Source organism: Oryx dammah, unplaced genomic scaffold (genome assembly GCF_014754425.2).
Source record: "Oryx dammah isolate SB20612 unplaced genomic scaffold, SCBI_Odam_1.1 HiC_scaffold_29, whole genome shotgun sequence".
NCBI lineage: Eukaryota > Metazoa > Chordata > Mammalia > Artiodactyla > Bovidae > Oryx > Oryx dammah.
The window spans coordinates 8,197,215-8,218,834 of NW_024070213.1; the positions used below are offsets into that span (position 1 = coordinate 8,197,215).

General features: G+C 49.0%; 1 protein-coding gene across 4 annotated transcripts in view; it reads left to right on the top strand.

Annotated features, from left to right (window-relative positions):
- Positions 1-21,620, top strand: part of MRTFA (myocardin related transcription factor A) — a 203,289-nt gene that overhangs the window by 164,431 nt on the left and 17,238 nt on the right. For all 4 annotated transcript variants that reach the window (XM_040233243.1, XM_040233244.1, XM_040233242.1 and 1 more), the window contains one exon: positions 20,580-20,635. In XM_040233243.1, coding sequence (XP_040089177.1) covers positions 20,580-20,635 — 56 coding nt within the window. The remainder of the gene's footprint in view (positions 1-20,579; positions 20,636-21,620) is intronic.

Here is a 21,620-nt window from a genome sequence, read left to right on the forward strand (position 1 = left end):
ACCTTCGCTTGTGAACTGCACCTTTAAAAGGGTTTCTCCGCCCTGTGCCACTTCCCTTTGTAGGAGGAACAGATCATGAGCTGGGGTTCTGTGAGGAAGAGCTGTCTCCGCATGTGTTTTGCCTGAATGTTGAGGTGCTTGGGAAGGGATGGCCCTTTCTCACCTAGTATTCCAAGTCAGCCCTAGTTTTGTTTAGAGTGAGAGCCTCAGATACCCTAGCCTGGTGTAACTGGAGTCATTGATGGGGTATCGCAGGGCGGGGCTCAGTGCAGAACCACATCACTCGGGAGAAATAAAACCCATCTTGGAATCTATTCAAAGTAAGAAAATTTGCCTTTAATACCAGCAGCCTTATAAAACAAGCGGAAGCTGACACCAGCAGGGTTTTGCTCTTTTTGACATTTCTTTTTGAGATATCTGTGGAGAGCTTAGGCTCTCCCTCTTCGTTCTTTTATCTTTGTATGTTCCTGCTACTTGGGCATAGCCGAATGAAATAAAAATTTATATATTGTTCACCACTTCCAGCTTCATAGTGGAAGGACTGATGTTTTAATTGTTTAGACCTTAACTCAGTGTCTGCTAACCTACTGCCGCTGTATCTTGCTAGTTCTCACTCATTCATTCACAGTATTTGGCTAACTGGTATGTGCCTGTTGATGCAGCAAGATAAACCCAGCTCCTGCTCTCAGGAGTTTTGTACTTACTAAGTAGACTGATAACATAACAAGCAGGGAGACAAATAAACTAACACCATTGCTTCAGAACATGGTAAATGCTCTGAAGTACATATAACCGGTTGGCATAATAACGGATAATAGGGATGAGAGGGGATCACTCTGAAGAAGTTGGTCAAGAAAGGCCTCCTCCAGAAGGAAATATCTGAGCTGAGATCTGAAGGATTAGATGGGGTCAGTCATTCAGAAGCAGGAAGAAGAGAAAGCAAGTCTGAGGGCCCAGCACAGTTAAGAGCCTGGCATGTTTGCACACATCAAGGAAGCCATGGTTGCTGGGCCTGGTAAGTGAGGGCGGAGTGAGGGCCAGTTAAGATTGGCAGGATGGGCGGGGCCAGAACTAGCTCTGTCAACCGCATGGAGGAGGCAGATTCTATTTTAACTGCAATGGGAAGCCATCGAAGATTTTCAAGCAAGTGAAGACAGGATCTGATTTAGCTCGTGGTGATGTCAGATCCATTTCTAAGAGCTGGAACTACATAGCAAGTATAAAGATCCTGAGGTCTGTTTCTGTCCTACGCATCAGCCAGGAGATTCAAGTCTCAAGTTTATCTTTTTAAAAATTGCAGTTAACTCTCAAACCATTTGCCCACGTGCTGTCTCCCCTGACCTTGCAGTGAAGTGCTCTTCTCCTTAAAGTGTGGGTCCGTTAGTGTGCTCAGGTAGAGTAGTGGTGTGCTTTCATAAAACACTGCAAATCTGCCAGCCTACAAACCTTGTAGAGGAACAAGTCACCCTGTGTCAATCTCATTGTCCGTTTCACCAAGGACATCCTGTGTTTAGGATCTGCTTTTTGCCTGTGATAATCCTAGGTGCTCTAGAGATTAAAGGAATATTCAGCATGGGACCTGCCCTTAGGACACTGAACAGTTTATCTGGGTGGTAGGATTTGCCCGTACACAACATAGAGAGCAGCTCAGTGCTGGTCTGTGGGCTCTGACTCTGATACAGTACTAGTTCTGAGAACATAGTGCTGCTTCTCAGAATCTGTAGTATGTTCAGGATCTAGAAACCACTCAGAGGATAAGGGCCTACGTTCTTTTTGCAGCCTTTCATTTGATACCAGGGGCTACTGGAGATAACTGTTGAGTAGGATTTATTCTGTTGCATTTCTTGCAGTTTTCTGTGCTGTTCAGACACGATGCTTGAATATTGCAGTTATCTGCTTAGATGTCTGTCTCTCCAGTTAGACGGTGAGCTCCTTGAGGAGGTATCTTATTTATATTTCTGCCCCCAGTACCTGGCACTGAATGAATGAATGAAGACAGCCAGTTGTAAAATGGTGTGTGTATGAGAGAGAAAGAGAGAATGAAAGACAGACAGAAACAGATACTACTTAACTGCACACTTGTTGGAATTCTGGGCCTGGAATTTGAAACAACACTCCTGTTCTCCTAGGAGCTCAGATTCTAAAATATTCTGAGTATCTAATTGTGTACCTCGGGTGGTTCTCTGCATCTGTGAAGTGAAACTAACTGCACTTCCTGTAGGGATAGAAGTGCCCTGCTTCTGTGAGAATATTGCATTTTCCCTTATAACACAAGCCACCTTCAACGATGGGCACAGCTTGTTTTTCAGCTTTTCCAGTGAAGAAAGTAGGTAGCAAACTCTCAGATTGTGAGAGAGGGAGTGTTGAGGCCTGGGAAGAGCTCCAGGTGTGAAGTGCCCTGCTCCTCAGCGTACCAGGTGATGTGCAGACGGGGCCCAGAGTTCCCAAAGGTGAGGCTCTTTTTTCCCAGCCCCTCACCCTCTGCGTAACCCCACTTCCTCACCACAGCCCCTCGCCACCACTGTAACTCCTGTTATAATCTGGGACATTCGCTGCCTCCCTGACACCCCCACCAATTCCAAGGTCATCCTTCGCTCACGTCTTTCAAAAGAAAATGTGAGTAGTGCTGGGGGCAAATCGTAACTGATCAGCGGTTTGTTGGTTATTGAAGACTGGGTGATCTGGAAAGATGACATCTGGTTTGAAGCGCCCATTTCACTTCCATCTCACTGGCCTGAGGAGTTTCTGAAAAGTGCCTTTATGTTTAAATTAGCTGTACAACTTAGGAAAGTCATTAAGACCCTCAAACCAGGGGAAAGGAGCAGTGTAGTCATGGCCGTATTCTGCCTCATCAATTTCTCTTTATGTCTTTTATCCAATTCATCTCGTCCTGATCTTTCGGTAGCTCTGGGAAGAAGAACTCACCCACCTTGTTTCACAGAGCATTCCCACAGCTCCCACGGGGGTCTCTGGCTTCCAGTCCGGACATCATGTCTGCAGGGCACGATGTTTTCAGTGGCTGCCCTGCCTTCAGGGTTGTTTGTAGTTTTGCGTATTGTTCAAAGCTGGGCAGTGGCCTTCCCATAGAATTCAGGGGATTTAAGGACTTCCCGGGTGGCTCAGACGGTAAAGTGTCTGTCTACAGTGCAGGAGACCGGGGTTTGAGCCCTGGGTTGGGAAGATCCCCTGGAGAAGGAAATGGCAACCCACTCCAGTACTATTGCCTGGAAAATCCCATGGACAGAGGAGCCTGGTGGGCTACAGTCTGTGGGGTCACAAAGAGTCAGACACAACTGAGCGACTTCACTAAGAGCCTCTTAATTCCTATACATCTCTTTCTACTGCTTGATATGCTCTGCTCATGGCATCTGAACTATGGGGTCTAGAAGTTGGTGGTTTCTCATGTGTTTTTAAATAGGATCATTTCCCAGAATCCCTCATTCTCATCATGTAAACCTGTGTCTCAAATTTAACACTGCTTAAACCGTACCAAGTGCAGAGTGCCAGATAGCAAAGAATTACATATTCCAGGTCCTGTGCTTTCTTTCCTGATGTCTGAAGTTCTGCATATCTTGAGGGAAGAGGAGAGATGGCACAGATAGGAAGCTGGTGTTCAAGTCCAGAAATTAAGGAATGCTTCTGTATTTCAGATGAAGAGTCATAGAAGAGGTGGGTCCTGTGTGGTTCACTTTGTTTCCAAACAGAGCTTTCCCCACAGCCTTTCTCTCTGACATTTAAAGTTGTACAAGCCAGACAGTTAAGGTGAAAATTAAGAAAAATATTCTGGCAGTCAGGGCTGCTGCAGAGGAATAACCTTTTAAAGGAAAACATGGACATTCTCCTGACCCAAACAAATGACAGATAAATCTCCTGTAATCGTCCTAGATATAAGAGAAGAGCTTCATTTGTCTGTTCCCTCTCAGCCTTTTGTTCTCCCTTGAGCCCTTGAGGAAAAGCAGAGATCACATTTTCTAATGCCTCAGTTACCCCTTACGGTTCATTATTGCCCCATATGCGTATAGTAGGAAAACCTCAGGACCTTGGCAAACCCATGAGGAAATCATCTGTTTGTCCAGTAGGTTAGGGACTTCCCTCTGTATTTCTTGGGTGAGTTTTGTTTTGTTTTGTTTTCATTTTAAATGGTGTTTCTGCACACCTAGCCACTGTCCCTGGTGACACTTTCTTCTGAATTGTTGGGAGAATACATGCACAGCGTGAAGGCATCACAGCTCGGGGCAGCCAGGGTCGGTCCAGAGGCCTCTCAACCGGCCTCAGCCCTGAGAGGCACTCAGACTTGTTGCTGGGTGAGAAAGTGAACCAGTGGTCAGCGAGTTTGATTGGTTTGTGGATCTGCTAGTAGGCCCCATGTTCTCACATTGAAACTGGGAAAAAATGGTCTCGTGTGATGGAATTCCTGCAGCTCTGTTTTTAATAAGCTTTACCACATCTTGACTCCTGACCCTTCAGTTCTGCAGTTCGACCCCTTTGTCAAGCTTCAGCTGTTGGCGTTGGCCAAGAGCTGCACAGAGACCCAGCTGCTTAAGCTGCCCTTTTACTGGGTCCCACGTCAGCTGAAAATCTCCTGTTTATCTGACTGTAGCAGTCTCTGTACTAGGAAGAAATTTCTTCTAAACTCTGAGAAAAGATTATTTAATGGCTGAAAGTGTCAGGATTTATTATTATGAGCTCTTTTCCTCTGTAGCTGAAATTCTTCTTAATAATATTTTTGTTATTTGTAACTTGGGAATTATTCCTTATATTATTCTTCATCAAAGGTATATAAACTTTGTTTCAAGATTCTCTTTCCTGAGTACATAGAGATAAAATCCGTTTTGGTGAAGCTCTTTTAAAAATAACTCTTGGTGTTCGTAACCCCTGAGAAGATAAACCAACCTCTGGCCTCAAAATTTCTTGTAATAAAAAAGGAGCTGTCAGTCCATCTTTATTAAATACTGAGGCCCATGGCATCTTTTCCCCAAGTTTCCATGAATTCTAAAGAACTAGCCGCCCCCACACACCAGCCCTGTCCAGTTAGCACTTTCAGTTTGGATAGAAATATTCTGTGACCCTAGCCACTACCCACAGGTACTCTTGAGCACTTAAATGTGGCTAGCTTGAGAGAAGAACTGAACTTTTAAATTTAATTTTAATCAATTTAAATAGTCGCATGTGGGTGGTGGCTGTGGTATTGGACGATAGGATTTCAGGCTTTATTCGGCCACTTAGAAACAAAGTGACTTTGGACAACTCATTCCACTTTTCTGAATTCAAATTCTACTTTTATAAAATTCTTATCTAGCATGGAAAAAACCTTAAATGTCCATCAACAGATATATGAATAAAGAAGATATTCTGTGCACACACACTGGAATACTACTCAGCCACAAAAAAGAACGAAGTGATGCCATTTGTAGCAACATTAATGAACCCAGAGATTATCATACTAAGTAAAGTAAGTGGGAAAGAGAAAGGCAAGCACCACACGATGCCCCTTTCTGTGGAATCTGAAGCATGACACAAGTGCAACAGAAACAGGCTCACAGATGTAGACAGCAGCCTTGTGGTTGCCAGGGAGGGGAGGCCAGGGACCGACGCACTGGGAGTTTGGGATTGGCAGATGCAAGCTGTTATGTACATGTGTCACTGAGTCACTTCGCTCCTCACCGGACAGCACGACATTGGCAATCAGCTACACTCCAATAAAAGAAGTGAAGACAATGGCGTTTTTCTCCGCCCACAGTTAGTTTTGGAGACAACTGAGCTGATGTGCTGTTTCTGCTTTTGAGACGCAGGCAGTACTGTTTGCAGTGAGTGGAGCACCTGCTCAGATCTGCCCTTTGGGCATCTGAAAGTAGCTCTTAATATGTATAGCTCATCAACTTCTGCGAAACCAGCGTTTGGACACAGGAACTGTCTTTCAGTAAATAAAATTCTCCTTAATTTCACTTTCCTCTCTACTCTTGGATTAAAAAACAGTTGCTGAGGGACTTCCCTAGAGGAGGACTCTGCACTTCCACTGTAGGGGCGTGAGTTTGATCCTTGTTTGGGGAACTAAGATCCCACGTGCCTTGAGGCACAGCCAATAAAATAAAAGCAGTTTGCTGACAGTTGTTGAGAGTCAAAGAACCACTAGCCAAACATAGTACTCTGTTAAGATTGTTCCCCTTTTAGTTGTATATTAACAGGACTACTCTTTTTATTAGCTTGCCCTCTTCATGGTAATTTTTTTTTTTTTAATCTCTCTTAAAACAAGTAAGCGGATAGGTTGGAAATAATGTATATATTTTTAATTTCTGGGCAGCTTGCCAAGAGCCTGAAATGTTCACCAGCGGGGACCCAGTGGTGATTCCACTGCAGATTAGGGTCTAGTTTGAGGACAAATTGCTCCCTTTTTAAAAAGCTTATAAAGATGGAAGATGACAGAATTGTAGGCTGAAAGGAAATGTTGTTTGATTTGATTTGAAGTGAAGTGTTAGTGTATGCGAGACATTCTTTCTGAGAGGATCTTGCGTAGTTGATGGGTTTGGGTGAGAGCGGGTTCTCCCCTGGGCCTTGGCCCTTCCCTGTGTGCTCCAGTCCACTTGGGAGTCATAGAAGCTCTGTGTGGTCATTTCTGAATAGTTGTCCCTGTGAGCCAGAAAAGTCTGGACAGGATTTTGACCTGCACCCCTTTCCGGCAAGAGCTCAGAAAAAGACTTCCTCCAAAGCCTGCAGTTTGCCCTCGGCTCCAGCCCAGGTGGGGACCCGGGGCCTGTGCTTCTCTCAGGGGCTCGCTCTCACAGCTGTTAGTGTGGTCCCTTCGGCTCTTTCAGATACATAGATGTCTTTGGGTGAAAGAGCTAGTTTATTTCTGCCTTTTCTTTTTAATTGAGATATGGCTGGTATACATGATATTTGTTTCAGATGTACAACATAACTTTTTTTTTTCTTAAAGCAGAGAACTCTGCCTATCTGAGATGCTGTATCCTCAACTCAGGAGTGAGACCATTTAACTCTAGTTGGATCCCAGGTTTAAAGGACATTTGAGAAACGCCACAGTCAGGCGTGTGTTCCAGGATCGGGGCTAACCTGATCCTGGATTTGAAGCTGAAGGAAGACTGTGTTACCATATGGCCTCAGGAATCTTCTCTTTCATCTCAGGAGAAGACCAGCTGGGCATGTCGCTCCCTGGCATTTGATGTTGCCTTTCTAAGAGGTTCTGGAGAAGGAAATGGCAGCCTACTCCAGTATTCTTGCCTGGAAAATCCCATGGACGGCAGAGCCTGGCAGGCTACCGTCCATGGCGTCGCAGAGTCGGACACAACTGAGCGACATCACTTTCTGAGAGGTAGCAGCCTTCTCATCTCTCTTCCTGCTGCTGTAGGTCACCAGCAGTGTATGTTCCTACATCAGGGGTCAGTGACTAGCACAGAACTGCCTCCTTGTCCAGTTGCTATCAAATCCTAAAATAACTCTAGAATGAGTTGTATGTTCTATGCATTTTCATTGTTGAATCTGAGGAGGAATCCAACAGGGAGCTCTCTTGGACAGACCATCAGAAGTAGTCTTCCTGATACAGGTTCTTGATACAGTTTAATACCTAAAATGTATAATAGGTATTCACTTTCATTTAATAGTTCTGGAAGTATCTGAGATATTTTTAAAGATAGTATCTGAGATACTTTTGACACATCTTTTCAAGATAGTGAAGGAGTTTATTAAGTCACTTGTTGAAGCTACGTACTAACTTTGCTTAAACAATAAAATCCTAAAGAATTATGCATTCAGGGAAGCCCTGATGGATATCTGATGATGGTGGTGATTTAAAATCCTTCAGCCTAATGGGAGGTTATTTGCAGAGGAGTGGAGGTGATTCAGAGCTTGTATCTAACAGGTGACCTATACATTTTGGTTATGGGGCTTCAAAAAGGTATGTACGTGTGTGACTATGTATTGGAATAATGGACTGATCTGGAGCACTAGGCTGGGCTGTGGTGTGAAAGCTGGATATAAACAGGGCTGGCATGTAGGCCAAAGACAAACTTGGAAGGCCAAGTTCAAAATATTTGATCCCTCACATTTTAAGCTTTTGAAATTCACTTTCATCTCCCAGTCTCGAGTCTTTTGCCCCATCAGTGAGGTCAAGGTTGAGACCTGGGAGCAGCTTGCACTTCTGACAAGGAAAAGCTGAGCATCCTTGAGCCTCCATTTTTAGCCTTCCTTCGGGGTAGTTGGCTCCCCTGCTGGTTTGGGTGGGGGTGACAGCCCACGTGTCGAAACGGGGCGGGGGCGGGGTGGGTGGTTGGCCAGCCTGCTACCAAAACAGGATGTCGCGGAGTGTGTTTTCTGCCTGTTGGTGTGGATCCTTGCTTGCCCTGGAGTGCCTGATCTTTCCCCACTGCCCATCACCAAAGCTTTTTCTTTGACTCTCCTGGACTTAGTTCTGGTTTTCATGGTCATGGCCAGTCCCTGGACTGTCGACACAGCTCTTTGGTTAATATCATTATTGCGGGTTATTTTTGTAGGCATTTTGGCATGACAGATAAAAACAGAAAGACAAAAAATGGAAGTCAGCCCCAGTTAGCTCTCAGCATTTGACTCCACCCCCACACGTTCTCTTCAGAAGTAGAATGGCACACACACAAAAAATAATAAGTTTAAAACAGTAACAATGCCAGAAGCTTATTAAGCAGAGCTTCCAGCAGATGGTGGAGCACTTCCACTTTAATGCTGAGAATCACTGCTGCAGGGGTTTGTATAGTTGCCATTTTGTGGATGAGGATACTGAAGTGCAGAGGGATCAGAGGCTTTGCCTAAGGTCACAGCACCAGTGGAAGACAGAGGTGGGTCCAGTCCGGGTCTTCTGGCTCCAGACCCCAGGCTGATTCCTGAAGGTCGCAGTCTAATGATTCTCACTGATAGTGGAATTTCATGATGGCCTGATGTACGCTCACCAAAATGTCGACTTTGTAAATATTAAAAATTGAAAACAGTGTCAGATCAGGAACCAGGGTTGGCTAGGAAAGCGAAAGTTAGTGGGGAGGGTGTATGTGAAAGTCACGCCATCATTTTTAAGCCATCTATTAAAATTGCTTCCAAGTTGCTGCTCCTGTGTGCTGGCTTGGAGGCCGTGGGCATCTCTTCTCTGTCTCAACAACTCTTAGTTAAATCAGAGGTTCTGGATTTTTTTTTTTTTTGGTGCCATTGATGCTCCTTGGGAAATCTTGCATGTCCTCTCACTAGACAGTTTCCCAGGCAAGTAACCCAGAACTCAGCACGCAATTTCCAGGGATTCATAGGTGGTCTAAAGCAGTGCAGTGTGCCCCAGGTGAAGAGCCCCTGCTCTGCCTGGATGTGGAGTCCCAGGGAAAACTGTTACCCTAATGGCGTTGGGAACCCTCACACCCCAGTGACACAGCAGCCTCCGAGCTCCCCACCTGCTCGCCCTAGAGCAAGGGCTGCGTTTCTGGAGCTGCCTTCCATGGAGTGGGATTGCCAGGCCAGACCCAGCGGCAGCGTGTGGAGTCCATCCTGGCCAAAGCAGGCCCTCGTCAGGGTGTGAGGAAAACGGCAAACAGCCCCCGATGTGTTGACTGTCAGAAATACATACTTTGCAGCTTGAAACGCTGACCCTGAAAGGGGCTCAGGAGATTCAATTCCACCAGTCTGTGGGTACCTGCACGGCCAGCAGAGATGCAGTTCTGAGTTAGCTGTTCAGAAAAGTCCAGACCTGACTCGGCATACTGTTTAGTCACGGAGCCCCCCCTGGTGGTGGGGAATGAGCAGGTAAACTTCTTTTCTCATCTGCAGTGTCACCTCTCCCCTGCCTTCTGGACTAGAGAGACAAGGCTTTTCACATTTTACTGGCACCAGCCTCCTCGAAGAGCTTTTACTAAAGATTAAAATTCTTGAAGCTCAGAAATCTGCGTTAGATTCTGACCCTCCAAGACTTCTGGAACTCCACTTGGGGAAACACTGGACAAGCGTCGCGGGCCTCGCTCCCCTTGACGGCACAGAATGCTGCTGTTCACCTCTTCGCAGGAGCCCTGGAGTGGAGGGTAGCCCCGTCCATCTGAGTCAGGAGTGAGTGATGGATCTCCCAAGATGAGGTTCTTGCAGGGTGACTGAGTGCAGGCAGCTTGGTGCCCCTCGTCTCCAGCACTGGGAAAAGCCCGCCTCGCTGCCGCCCGAGTGGCCTGGCACCGTGGCCGGGGTGAGTTGGGCAGAGTTCCTGCACTGCCCAGACCCATGTGATAGACTTCCGTGCCGGGGCCATGGGACGTGGAGGGAATCTGATTATATAGCGATTCCCTCTGCTCTGTTGAGCCCTCTGAGAGAGGGCTCATGGGGAAAGGGCTGGGAAACAGTGTGCCCCTTGACATTTCCGAGGTCACGTCTGAAGTCCTCCTTTCTGTCCCGTTGCCAGTATTCGAGCGAATGATGAGGTGGCGTTTGTCTCCAGAGGAAGAGCCAGGACGGGAGAGTAAACTGTAGAAGAGCAGATTAAAATCTCTGTTGGTTACTTTTTGGTAACTTAAAACAAACTCAATCAGAGAAGTATCTTTCCTCTGACCCGCTCCCACCCTCCTCCTACCTGGCTTATGTGGAAATCCACACACATGAAAAGACCTGGATTTGGACATCAGGAGAACTGGAGCCTGGTCTTCATTCTGCAGCCGATTAGGATGTGACCCCATGCAAGTCAGTTCTCCTTCATAAAATGTGGAAACAGCAGGTACTCAGGAGCTTGCATCAGGTCACTTCCATCTTGAAAACCTCAGGGAAAACACACAGAAACTGTTCGCAGCAGATCTTTGTATTTACCTTGCCCCTGGGAGCCACTTTATCCATGGCAAGGTTGAAGGGCACAATCCTGCTTTATTTCTTCTCCATTTCATTTTCTCTAGTACGCCTGGAGAAGAGAGCAAAGTCCTGAGTCCTCCAAGGCCCTGTGCAGCTCCCCTCTTCCTGCGTCTCCTCCTGCCGGGGTCCAGCCCTGCTGGATCCAGGGAATTCGAAGGTGGGGACGGCGTCGGCGTCCTTGGAAAAATACATATTTAATTACAGATATATAGAGAGATTAGAAATGGATAGTGTAGTAGGAGAATTAGTGGAGAAAAGGAGGCTGAATCCAGATGGGAATTCAGCCAGAGAAATGGGAGCAAGAAAGAAGCGACATGGGGGAATCAGTCTTTCCGGAAACTGATCCGATTCCTTTATTTTGGGGCTTGCTTATATACCTTTTGTTACACATAGGGATGAATACAGAGTCACGCGGGGGTCAGCAGTCCTGACCTTTATCAAAATCAGGTGCTTCACTTAAATGTATAAAAAAAAGGTCTTAGGGTTATTACATCATCTTCTGGCCATGAGTGAGACCTGCTGACATTTTATGATCCTTTCTTTCTGATAACCAAAAAACTTATTTTTTTCCAAGGGTGTTTTTTCTTAAACCAGGCACCACCCTCCAAATAAAGTTACATTCTATAGGGTGAGGGTGTAGTGAGTTACAATCAAGAAAGGAATTTATTTAACCCAAGGTTAACATGATTAATCTTAAAGGTTAATACTTATTTCTCCTATATGCTTAAAGGTTAATGCTTATTTCTCCTATATGCTAGTTATATTCATTATAAGGGCAGGGAATATGGAGATTTAGCAGCCAACATCAGCCCAACAAATAAATCCTTTCACCAATGCTCCCCTTAAGATCTATCTAGTCTTAAGATAGTGATAAAGTTACATTTTTACATGGCAAGGACACAGGGATTTATAATAAAGTACAGTGATCTATTACAAAAGAGAAAATCCATTAACTCAAAAAGTCTAGTATTGCTAACCTTAAAAAGTACTATATTTCCTTTTCTATATTCCAAATACATTGATTAATATATTCCTAGATGCCTAAGGATGTGGAGGCCTGGCAATCATTGACTCAACAATGAGACAAGCCCTATGCTAATTAAGACTCTCAAAATACTCCAAAACTCTCTGTGCTGTTTATGGTTGAGAGGTAGTAAACAATCATGTGCATAGTGGCAGGAGTATGGATAATCCTGTCACACAAGCTAGTCTGTCTGAGAGGTTTGACCTGAAACACCCTTGTCACACCTAGGGTAGGGAATTAGCAGCAATTATTGGCACAACAAATGAAAAACCCTTCACCAATATAATTCCTAACCAACCCACTATACTAATAATTTCTAACTCCCCAAAAGAATTTGCCTTTAGTAAGTCTAAAACATCTCGTGCCTCTCAGGTTGGGAGGCTGTAAACAATCACATGTGGCTGGACGAACCTATACAGGTGGGCTAGATAACCTTCAGAGGAGTCCATAAGCTGAAACACTCTTGTCACGCCCAGGAATTTTTATTGCCTTGGAGCTGCACGTTTACTCCTTCTCCGAGAGAAATGGTTATGGGGGAGAGCATAAAACAGACTCTGGTTTTGGGGTAGATGCTCGGGAACAGGGGGTTTCCTGAGGCTTGATCACGCCTTTGCGTATGCCAAACCTCCTTCCTCATGACCTTTGCCATGGGTGGAGTTCCTCACGCTGGCCCCCGGCATCCTCCCACTCTTCCCAGGTCACCCTGCTCTGCCAGCCTGGCCACTTGGCGGGTTCTGCCCCAGGCCACTCTGCTTGCTGCTCTCCTGCCTGCAGGGCTCATTCCCCTCCTCTGGGTCTCAGCCCTGGCACCACAGCTGCATCACACCAGGAAGTCTTTCCCTGACCACAGTGTATAAAATCCTGCCCCATCACTCTCTGTCACCCAAACCCGGCTCTGTATTCCTCAGAGCCTGCATTGCTTCCTCCTGTGGTAGGTGTTCATGTCTGACACATTCTTCACTGGAGTGTAAGCTCCATGAGAACATGGACATCCCAGCGCCAGCTGACACACGGGCTCTCAGTTAATATGCATTGGGAGCATTAGCACGTCGAGACATCTCTGTCGTGACGTTCAGACAACACCTCTGGACTCCACATCCTCCTCTCTTCCTCCTCCATATGTTGAAGCGGGTTTCTGCCCCTACACCTCACTGGCGTTGCTGTGAGACTGCTGGCCACGTTCTTTGGCTGGGCTCCCTTTATCACCTCTGCTTAAATTCCAAGATTCTCTTAGGATTTATCCTGGGAAGTTATTTTCTTCCGTCTCTCCATGACATATATCACATCATCCCTAGATGCTGCCGTATGCATGCACACACACATATGTACACACGTGTGCACGCACACACACACACCACTTGCACATCTCTTGAGAGGATGTCTCATAATCGGCTCACATCCAGCATGTCCCCCAGTAAGCGCAGTCTCTTACGTAATGCCCCAGGCTCATTCCTCCTGCGTATCCTTTCTCTGGGAGTATTGATGGCATGACCATGTACTTGGTCACCCCATATTTTTCTTCTGAAAAATGGCCTTTTGATCTCTACTAGAGTGATCGTGTTAAAATGCAATTCTCACTCTTTTGTGATTCTCAGCGTAATAACTGATTCCAGGTAGGTATTGTCAATAGATGCTAAAACCATGAAGTGCTTAGGGAACAGGATTTTCACAAGGCCTCCAAGTGTTACCCCGGAGATTGTGTATTAATTACAGAGGGGGAATGCTTCCTTCAGAATGAAGAGAGCTGGGGTCACCTTTCACACTCAGCACTGCCGTCAGTTGGGCAGCGCGGCACTACGGGTGCCACTGATGCTGAAAAGTACACGCAGCTCTGTGCTCTTCTGCCCAAAAAAAAAACATTTAACCTAAATCTAATCATGGGGAAGCAGCCAAATTCAGATTATATGACATTCTTTCCACAGGACAAGCTGGTTTAGACACTTAAGTCAGCATCAGGAAAAGTGAAAAAGGCAAGAGTACTGTTTCAGATTGAGACTGGGTAGTAAACAGTTAAATGGAGTGCATGGTTCTTGATTACATCTTGGATTAAGGGGGAAATCAAAACAGCTGTAGAAGACATTTGAGGGACAGTTGAAATTCAAACACAGACTGTACTTTAGACTATGATTGAATAATGTTCATTTTCTGAGGTGTGCTAAAAATATTTTAGTTACAAAAGAGAATGTCTTTATTCTTAAGAAATGCATATGTAGAATTTAGGGATAAAATATTATGATTGGTGGTCATCACTCTGTATCTACAGGTGGTGGATTCAACCAACCACAGATTGAAAATATTTGGGGAAAAAAAATCCCAGAAAGTTCCAAAAAACTTGAATTGGCCACACACTGGAAACTATTTGCATAGCAGTCGCTTTGTATTAGGGGTCATAAGTAGAGATGATTTAAAGTACATGGGGGAGTGTGCATAGGTTATATGCATTTTGTGTAAGGAGCTTGCGCGTCCGTGGGCTTTGGTGTCCATGGGGGATCCCGGAGCCAGTCACCTGCAGATGCCGAGGGATGACTGATCTGCAGCTCACTCTCAAGTGATTTCATCAACAAACCAACAAAACCGTGTGTGTGCACGCATGTGTGCACAGGAGAGAGAACGCAAATATGGCTGAAAGGTGCCCGGTGAGTCTAGGTCAGCGTTGTAAGGTTGGTTGTCACTTGCCCTTTCAGTTTGGAAAGTTGAGAATTAAAAGCAGCTGGTGCAGGGGAGAGTGCAGACGCGCAGTGAAGTGAGCACACAACCAGTTACTAGGCATGCTTCTCCTCACTTAATTCTTTTTTCCCACTTAGTTTTTGACACAAAACATCAAGTTAGAAATAACTCCAAAGCCCTCCGTGTGCTTGATCATCCCCCTCGCCTGGCTGGTGGGGTGGCTGGTGGGGTGGCCCCCATGGCCTCTGATGAGGGAGAGAACTGCTCTCGTTCAGACTGTCTCCTCTGTCTGTTTTCACGGTTCCGCCTCTGTTTTTAGCTTTCAGAAGTTTAGTTATGATGTATCCTGGCATGTATTTCTTTGACTTTAACTCGTTTGGGATTTACTCCAGCTTCTTGAATCTGTAGGCTTATGTCTCTTGCCAAATTTGGGAAGTTTTCAGCCATTTATTTAAGTACCTTTCCTATCCATCTTTTTCCTCCCCTTCTAAAGCTTGGGTGACCCAATGTTAGACATTTTTGTGGGTTGGAGGTGAGCTTGTAGTGGTGGAAGTCCTGACTCCTCACCAGTCCTCCCCTGACAGTCCCCTCAGCGGGGAGGGGATCTCCTTACTGCTAGTGGGGATATGGCTCCCCACGTGGTCTGCACTTACTCCTTGGGTTGGGGACAGCTTCCTCCTAGGCCTCCTTCGATGCCCCCTGGCAGGAGGACTGGGGTGCTTCATCACAGCCGTGGAGGGGTGGAGGTCTAGACTCCCGCTTGGCTTTTCCTGGCAGGGGTGGGGCTTTCACAGTGGTGTCTGGCCAGAGCAGAATGATTATTGTCTAAGCTCTCTCTTGCTGGGATGCCCTTTTCCTGGTCCTGTGGCTAGCGAGGGTAGGTTTTGTTGGGGCTTTTTGGCCCGCTTCCATCTGCATCTCCAGGCTGCTGGCTTCGTCAGCTCCAAGTCTGGGATGTATGAGGCAAAAAGGAAACTCGAGGGACCCGCCACTGTGTCCTGCTTCAGGTTCCAAAGTCCCTGGCCAGTCTGTCATCTTCTCTCCACCTTTCAGACCCTATCATAGAAGGTCTGGAGTGTTCATTTGTACTCAGTGGGAGGAGTACAGCAAAGTATGTCTTCTCGGCTCCCCTGATGCAGGCCCTGCGACAGCTCATTAGAGCTCTTCAGGGGCTGGGCCCTCCCCCGCCCCCCAAGCCTTGTGATCACCACGTGAACGCCCCCGACCCGCTGCATCAGACCGCTTGTAGTCCCGTGAAGTTGCTGTGCTCTCGGGTGACCGACCCACTCCTTTCCTTGTCTGCCTGTGGTATTTCTGTTCCCTTCATTTGGGCTTTCTTTGTAAATCTACCCGGACAGTTCCATCACTTCTTTCCTCAGGCAGAATTTTGCCTCTTCTGTCTTATGAAGTCGTTTCAGTTACCTCTGCACCTGTACTTCTCTCTTACGCTGTCATCATTTGTCTTTTTGTGACCAGACCGTGAGCTGCCGTAGAGGGCTGGGACTCCATCCTGTCCATCCTTGTCCTCAGTAACTAGCGCAGTAGCTGCTTAAGAATTCTTTATTAGACGGATGGATAGATCTGGCTCTCGTTTCCCACCTGAGTTGTTAAACACATTTGTTCCCCATTCCCTCACCCCCACCGCCACACACACCAGCCCCCACTGATGCCCTGTGCGCAGGCCTGGTGCTTCTGCCGTGGACAGAGAGCCCCCGGGCTTGCCTGGCCCGTTGCACTCTGCTGGCCTCTCTGAGGTGTCCTGTGTTCGCAGCCTTTGAGTTCCTCTGCGTACAGAGCGGGTGGTGAGCTTTAGTTGTAGCATGGTGTCTTCCTGAGAATGGGAATGATCGTTTTTGTATTTTTTATGTCAACATCTAATAAAGTGACATTCAGACCCAGGCACCTGATACATTCCTTAATGACAGTGATGAGTCTTGGTCGTTCGTTGCTGCCGTTCTTGCTGAAAAGCATTTCCAGCAGTGCCCATGGCTTGCAGGAGGCGTTGCACTGTCTGTGTCTGCGTCTGGGGCTGGTGACGGGAGAGAGCTGCGCTTCCCTGCTGGGTAGGTTCTGAAGGCTCCTCGCGCTCACGCTTCCGTCACTCGGCCCGTGCTCCTGAGAACTGCGTCCAGCACAGCACCCAGCTGCCCCTGGGAAGCAGAAATCTCCTTTCCTTTGAGAAAGGAAATTGAAACAGTTTCTTCTCTTTTTAGGTCACAAATGACCTCAGTTAAGGCAGCAGATCTGTTCAGGGAGAAGGAAGATGGGCGCTGAAGAGGAGGAACAGGGTATATGGTTGGTGCTTAGAGCCAGCTGGGGCCGAAACTGGGGTCAGGAGCACTGCACCGCTTGGCCATTTGCGCGCGTTTGATTTCCTTGCTGCTGTTTCCTTTCAGTGCGTGTTTGTACTCCTCCCTGTGTTCACACAAAGCCATGCAAGTGTCCCAGGAAACCAGTTTCGGGAAGATGGGAATGAAGAATCCCGTTTCAGTGCCCAATGACACCAAACATGTGTATCCTTGTAGACAGCCATGCTCAGTTCTTGGGCTTGCGTTGGTTTGGAGGGCCGGGGACGTCTCTCTCAGAGACTGCCTTCTCGGAGTTTCTGGGAAAATAAAAGTTCCAAGTGAGCAGTGCCTGGGCTCCTCGGGCAAAGCCATTAAGGCAGTGTGGCGCGGGAAGACACGAGTCTAAGGTGAACACCGCCCTCGGACTCATACACACACTTACAGACTAACTTTTTGAGTCTTTGGGGATTTTCCACAATTTGTAGAGGCCTGAACTTCATAATGTATTTTCTGTGTTGCTGTGCTTCCTTGTGTCTCGTTCCTGTAGTGGACAAGTGTGTGGTGATCATGGCTTGACACCGCCACCTGCTTCCATATCAAGAAAGCCCAGTGCTTAGCGTTATCACCCCTACCCCTCACTAGGCGACCCTCCATAGCCACGGCTTTTAGCAGAGCTGGCCGGATATGTTCAGGGGTGGCCTCTCCACCACACACCCCAGTCTTCCGAGAGCACTGGCTACCCAGCTCCAGGCATCCCCAAACGGGCCTCAGAAGCGCCTTCTAGGAGTCCTGATGAGAGGGGCCATCGCCCCCTCCTCCTTTGCCTTCCTGGAAGTGGCTCTCGAATTGGCTGAACTTGCTCTCAGAGAGCAGAATTAGACATGGGGAGCGCAGAGTGGGCTCTTCAGGGGCTGACAGAGTCCTACTCACCTGTCACCTGGGTTGGGGTCCAATCCTGGTGAAAGGCCTCACGGGTCTCTGCAGTGTTAGTTTCCTCATGGGTAGATTGGAAGAGTGGTACCTGCCTCATGGTTGTTAAGATTCAGTGAGATTATAATGTTATAAAATGAAGCTGTCTTTGGGGATCAGTGGTCATTGTGTTGAATTTTTTGCGGGGGTCTTCATTTCTGGTTCTTCTGCTCAAGCTCTGAGGAACTGAGAAGCTACTCTGGTCTTCTCATTGCCCTCCTGGCTCACCTCCTGGCATCAGTGCTGGAGGCTGTGCCTTCAGCCTTATGTGAGCTCATCTTTCTGACCGTGGCTCTGTGACCTGCAGTCACTGCACCCCTCCTCTGAGCCTCCCTCCCAGCGGTTTGTGCTCAGCATGGTGGTCAAGCCGGCCTTGCCACACCGCCTGCCCTCTGCCCTGCTTCTCAGCCTCTCTGCCTCCACATCTAGTGGGGCCGTCCGTCTCCACCTTCTGAAGAAATTAAGAAACCAGCCCAGAGGAGAGAAAGAACGCCGACCTGGGGGTGAGAGAGGATGAGGTTGAGAACCTTACTCTGCCACTCGCTGCCTTTCCTCCCGTTTTTGAGCCTGCCCACGGCTGTCAAACAGCACTGCATACCACGTGGAGTCACTGGGAACATTCGACTGGACAGCACTTCAGAGTGTCCAGAATGGTGCCTGCCACAGCACCTCGCTAGCACGAAAATGAGCCGTGCAGGAAGTCAGCTGTACCTGGCGTGCGTCCCCACTCCCCACCGCACATGTGGCGGGCCTGAGGGTGACCGTTCCCATCGGGAAAGTGCGCAGCGTGAGCTGGCGCTCCAGAGGCCGGGTGTGTGCCTGCCTCCGTGGGCAGCAGCGTAGGCTCTGGCGCGGCCGGCACCAAGACTGGTGCAGAAACTCGCTAGCCCCTGTGGGGATCTAACCCAGGGCCCAGCCGGATCACCGTGCAGGATGCCAGCAGCGCCCTACCCGCGGTGGTGAGGGCGCCCTCGGACCCAGAGCGCTGTCACTCGACATGGGGATTCAGAAGTGGGCGGAGTCCACTCTGCAGAAGAAGACGAGAGCCAGAGAGCAGGCGATCCCCCCGTCACGCCAGCAGCGACAGGAACACGGACGTCCTCATTTTCTGTTGGGGACCCCTGCGAGGTTTCGAACCCAGATGAGAGCTTAATCCTGGCTGCTCAAGGGGAAGTTCAGAGCTCAGAGTCCTCCAGGGCGCAACTGTGTGTCCATTTCACGTGGAATAGCCAGCAGATCACCGAATGAGCCATGCACTGGGTGCCCTCGGCGGCGCTGGGGTTACTGTCAGAGAGGAAAGGAGGACACGGGCCCCTGCCGTGCCCGAGGGAGCTGGCTTGGCAGTAAATTAGAAAGACACTGCTGTGACTCTCCGGAGTGTCAGACGGCGATGAGCTGTGGAGAAGAAGGCAGAAGGGCGGCCGGGGGCGGGGCGGCGGACACTGAGTTTCCCTCTGCTTCTTGGTCCTTACCGTCCTCTGCAAGAGCACGGCTGTCTGTCACCCCACGCCCAGCAGGGCTCTCGGAGGCTGATGCTGGACTTGCGCCAGCTGTACTCAGCGGAAGCAGATGCAAGCTGGCCTGGTGGCCCGCAGAGATGCCCAGAGCTTCAGACCAGAGCTGGGCGGGCTCTGGGAGCTTGGCGAGGGAGCCTGTGTGTTGGTTTTCCTTAGAGATCATTTGTTATAAATCTAGAGCTCCCCCTGCTGTTTAGGAGATGCGCACTCTCAGCTGACCTTTCAAAAATGATGGTTTCTTTTTTATCGTAAGATTTAAAAACTTAAAAAAAAAAAAAAAAAAAAAAAACGACTGCGAGGACGTTTGGCACTTCCTTCTGGTTTGGCTGCAGTTGCGGCCCGGCAGGGGTGGGGTGGGGCGGGGGCCCCATCAGGATGGGGTCAAGTCTGTGCTCTGGCTACTTGGAGCGTCTCCTCACCCTGCTCCTCCCCAATGGCCGGCAGCCCCTCCACACTGTCTCACAGCTGCTCTGAAACCGTGGGGCAGCAGAACTGAAACTGACCCCCGTCTGGTGAATTTCTTGAAGTGAGCCAGGCCAGCCGTTCCCTGTTCAAGCTCACGGTATCCCCACTCATCATTTGCTGAACTGGCTTCACAGCGCTGCATTTGTAGAGGGTCTGACTCCGGTCTCCCTGCCCCCGGCATGCTTTGCCGAGTGGCGAACTGTGGCCCGTGGAGCGGTTGCCCCAGAATAGAGCCGGGTCCCTGACGTGGCTCCAGGGGGGCCTTCTGGTCCGCCGCTGGTTGTGAGCACCGCAGTCAGCCTCACAAGCCCGGTGAAGGTCTTAGTCCTTCAAGATGAAATGCAGGTTGGTTTTAGCAGCACTGTTATCACCAGCTGAACCGAGGAAGGAAACGGCGCCGAGTAGGTGTACGTCCTTTGGTTGAGCTGCCTCAGTCACGCCGTTTGGTCGTGTGGTGATCCCTGGTGAGGCTGAAGGACAGTGGGGGCGCCTGGCTTGCAGGCGTACTCTGTGTCCCCGTCTTCCAGGGTTGGCGGCTCCGTAAGGGTTGTGTTAGGGCTACGTTCCGTGGGTGCACCTTAGCAGTGGCCATTCCCCATGAGAATGAAATCGCCAGGATTGTAGTGATGGGGCAGCTGAGCCGTAAAGGTGCGTGCCTACTCAGGTGCCGCTTTCTCCTCCCCGTCAGCCGACGTGAGTAGTGCTGCTGAAGTGAACTTGGATCAGGATGCCTCTCCACTGTGAACTGTAGCAGTAGGCCTGATGCTTCACTCTGGTGTAATTATTGTACGGTTCTTCTCCCAACAGCTTTGAAAAGTCCAGCTGCGTTTCATGAGCAGAGAAGGAGCTTGGAGCGGGCCAGGGTAAGGCATCTTTCTTCCAGGGACCCCCACCACGAGCCCCGTCAGAACCCATCGTGCTGCCGCCATCTTCCCTCTGGTCTGGCGTGGTCCCCAGGGTCCGCCCCGGCCTCACAGTTCCAAACAGAAAGCTCTGCCTTTCCGCTTCATCCCACCCCAGCGTCTGCCAGCCTGAAGGTTTGGACCGTGATCAGGAGTGTCCTCCTCTGGTACATCCAAGGGTGTGTCATGGGTGCCAGCCTCCTCTGGGTTTGGAGACCGCTGGTATTTTCCAAACTTGGATTCCACTTGGCCTTTGGTAGCTGTTAGGACATGAACACCGGCCACGGGAAGGCTTGCTGAGTGGTGGTCCCTCCGTGTCTGGCTGCACTGCTCGCATGACTCCAGGTGGGCCTGGAGACCTCCCTGTTCCCTGAGCAGCCAGGGTCCACTGGAGGCCGTGGAAGCGGAAGCTGGGCCTCTGGGCGCCGGCTCACGCTGCCGCACCTGGCTTGCTGCTCTGTCCCCCTCGGTTTCAGTTCCCCCAGGGGCCTCGGGGGTGGTCTGCTGCCTGGCGTGGGTGGAGAGGGGGAAGTGGCCAGAGCATGCTTTCCCGTCCCGGCCCGGCACTTTTTCTTTTATGTAAAAGACAAGGGAGGAGAACCCCCGCAGATGGAGGCTCGCAGGCTGCCCAGGACCCACAGCTCTGTCAGAGACTCTGAATCGCTTACCTCCAGGGCTCATCTTACGGTCTTCTGTTTTTATCTTATTTTTAACCAATTGCTAAGGAAAATGATGATGAATTCTTAGAGTGAGCGGGAAGAATGAGGTCCCGGGTGCTGGGAATGAAAGGAGTGGCTGGCTGCGCTGTGGCACCGGCCGGAGGATGAGGGAGTCCGAGGAATGGCCTTGCCCGCGCCTCCTACCCATGCTTAAGACTTGGCGCCACTTCCTGGCCTGCTTCTCCAAGGCTCAGAGTACATGTGGCCTGAGGTGCAGTTCTGTCCTT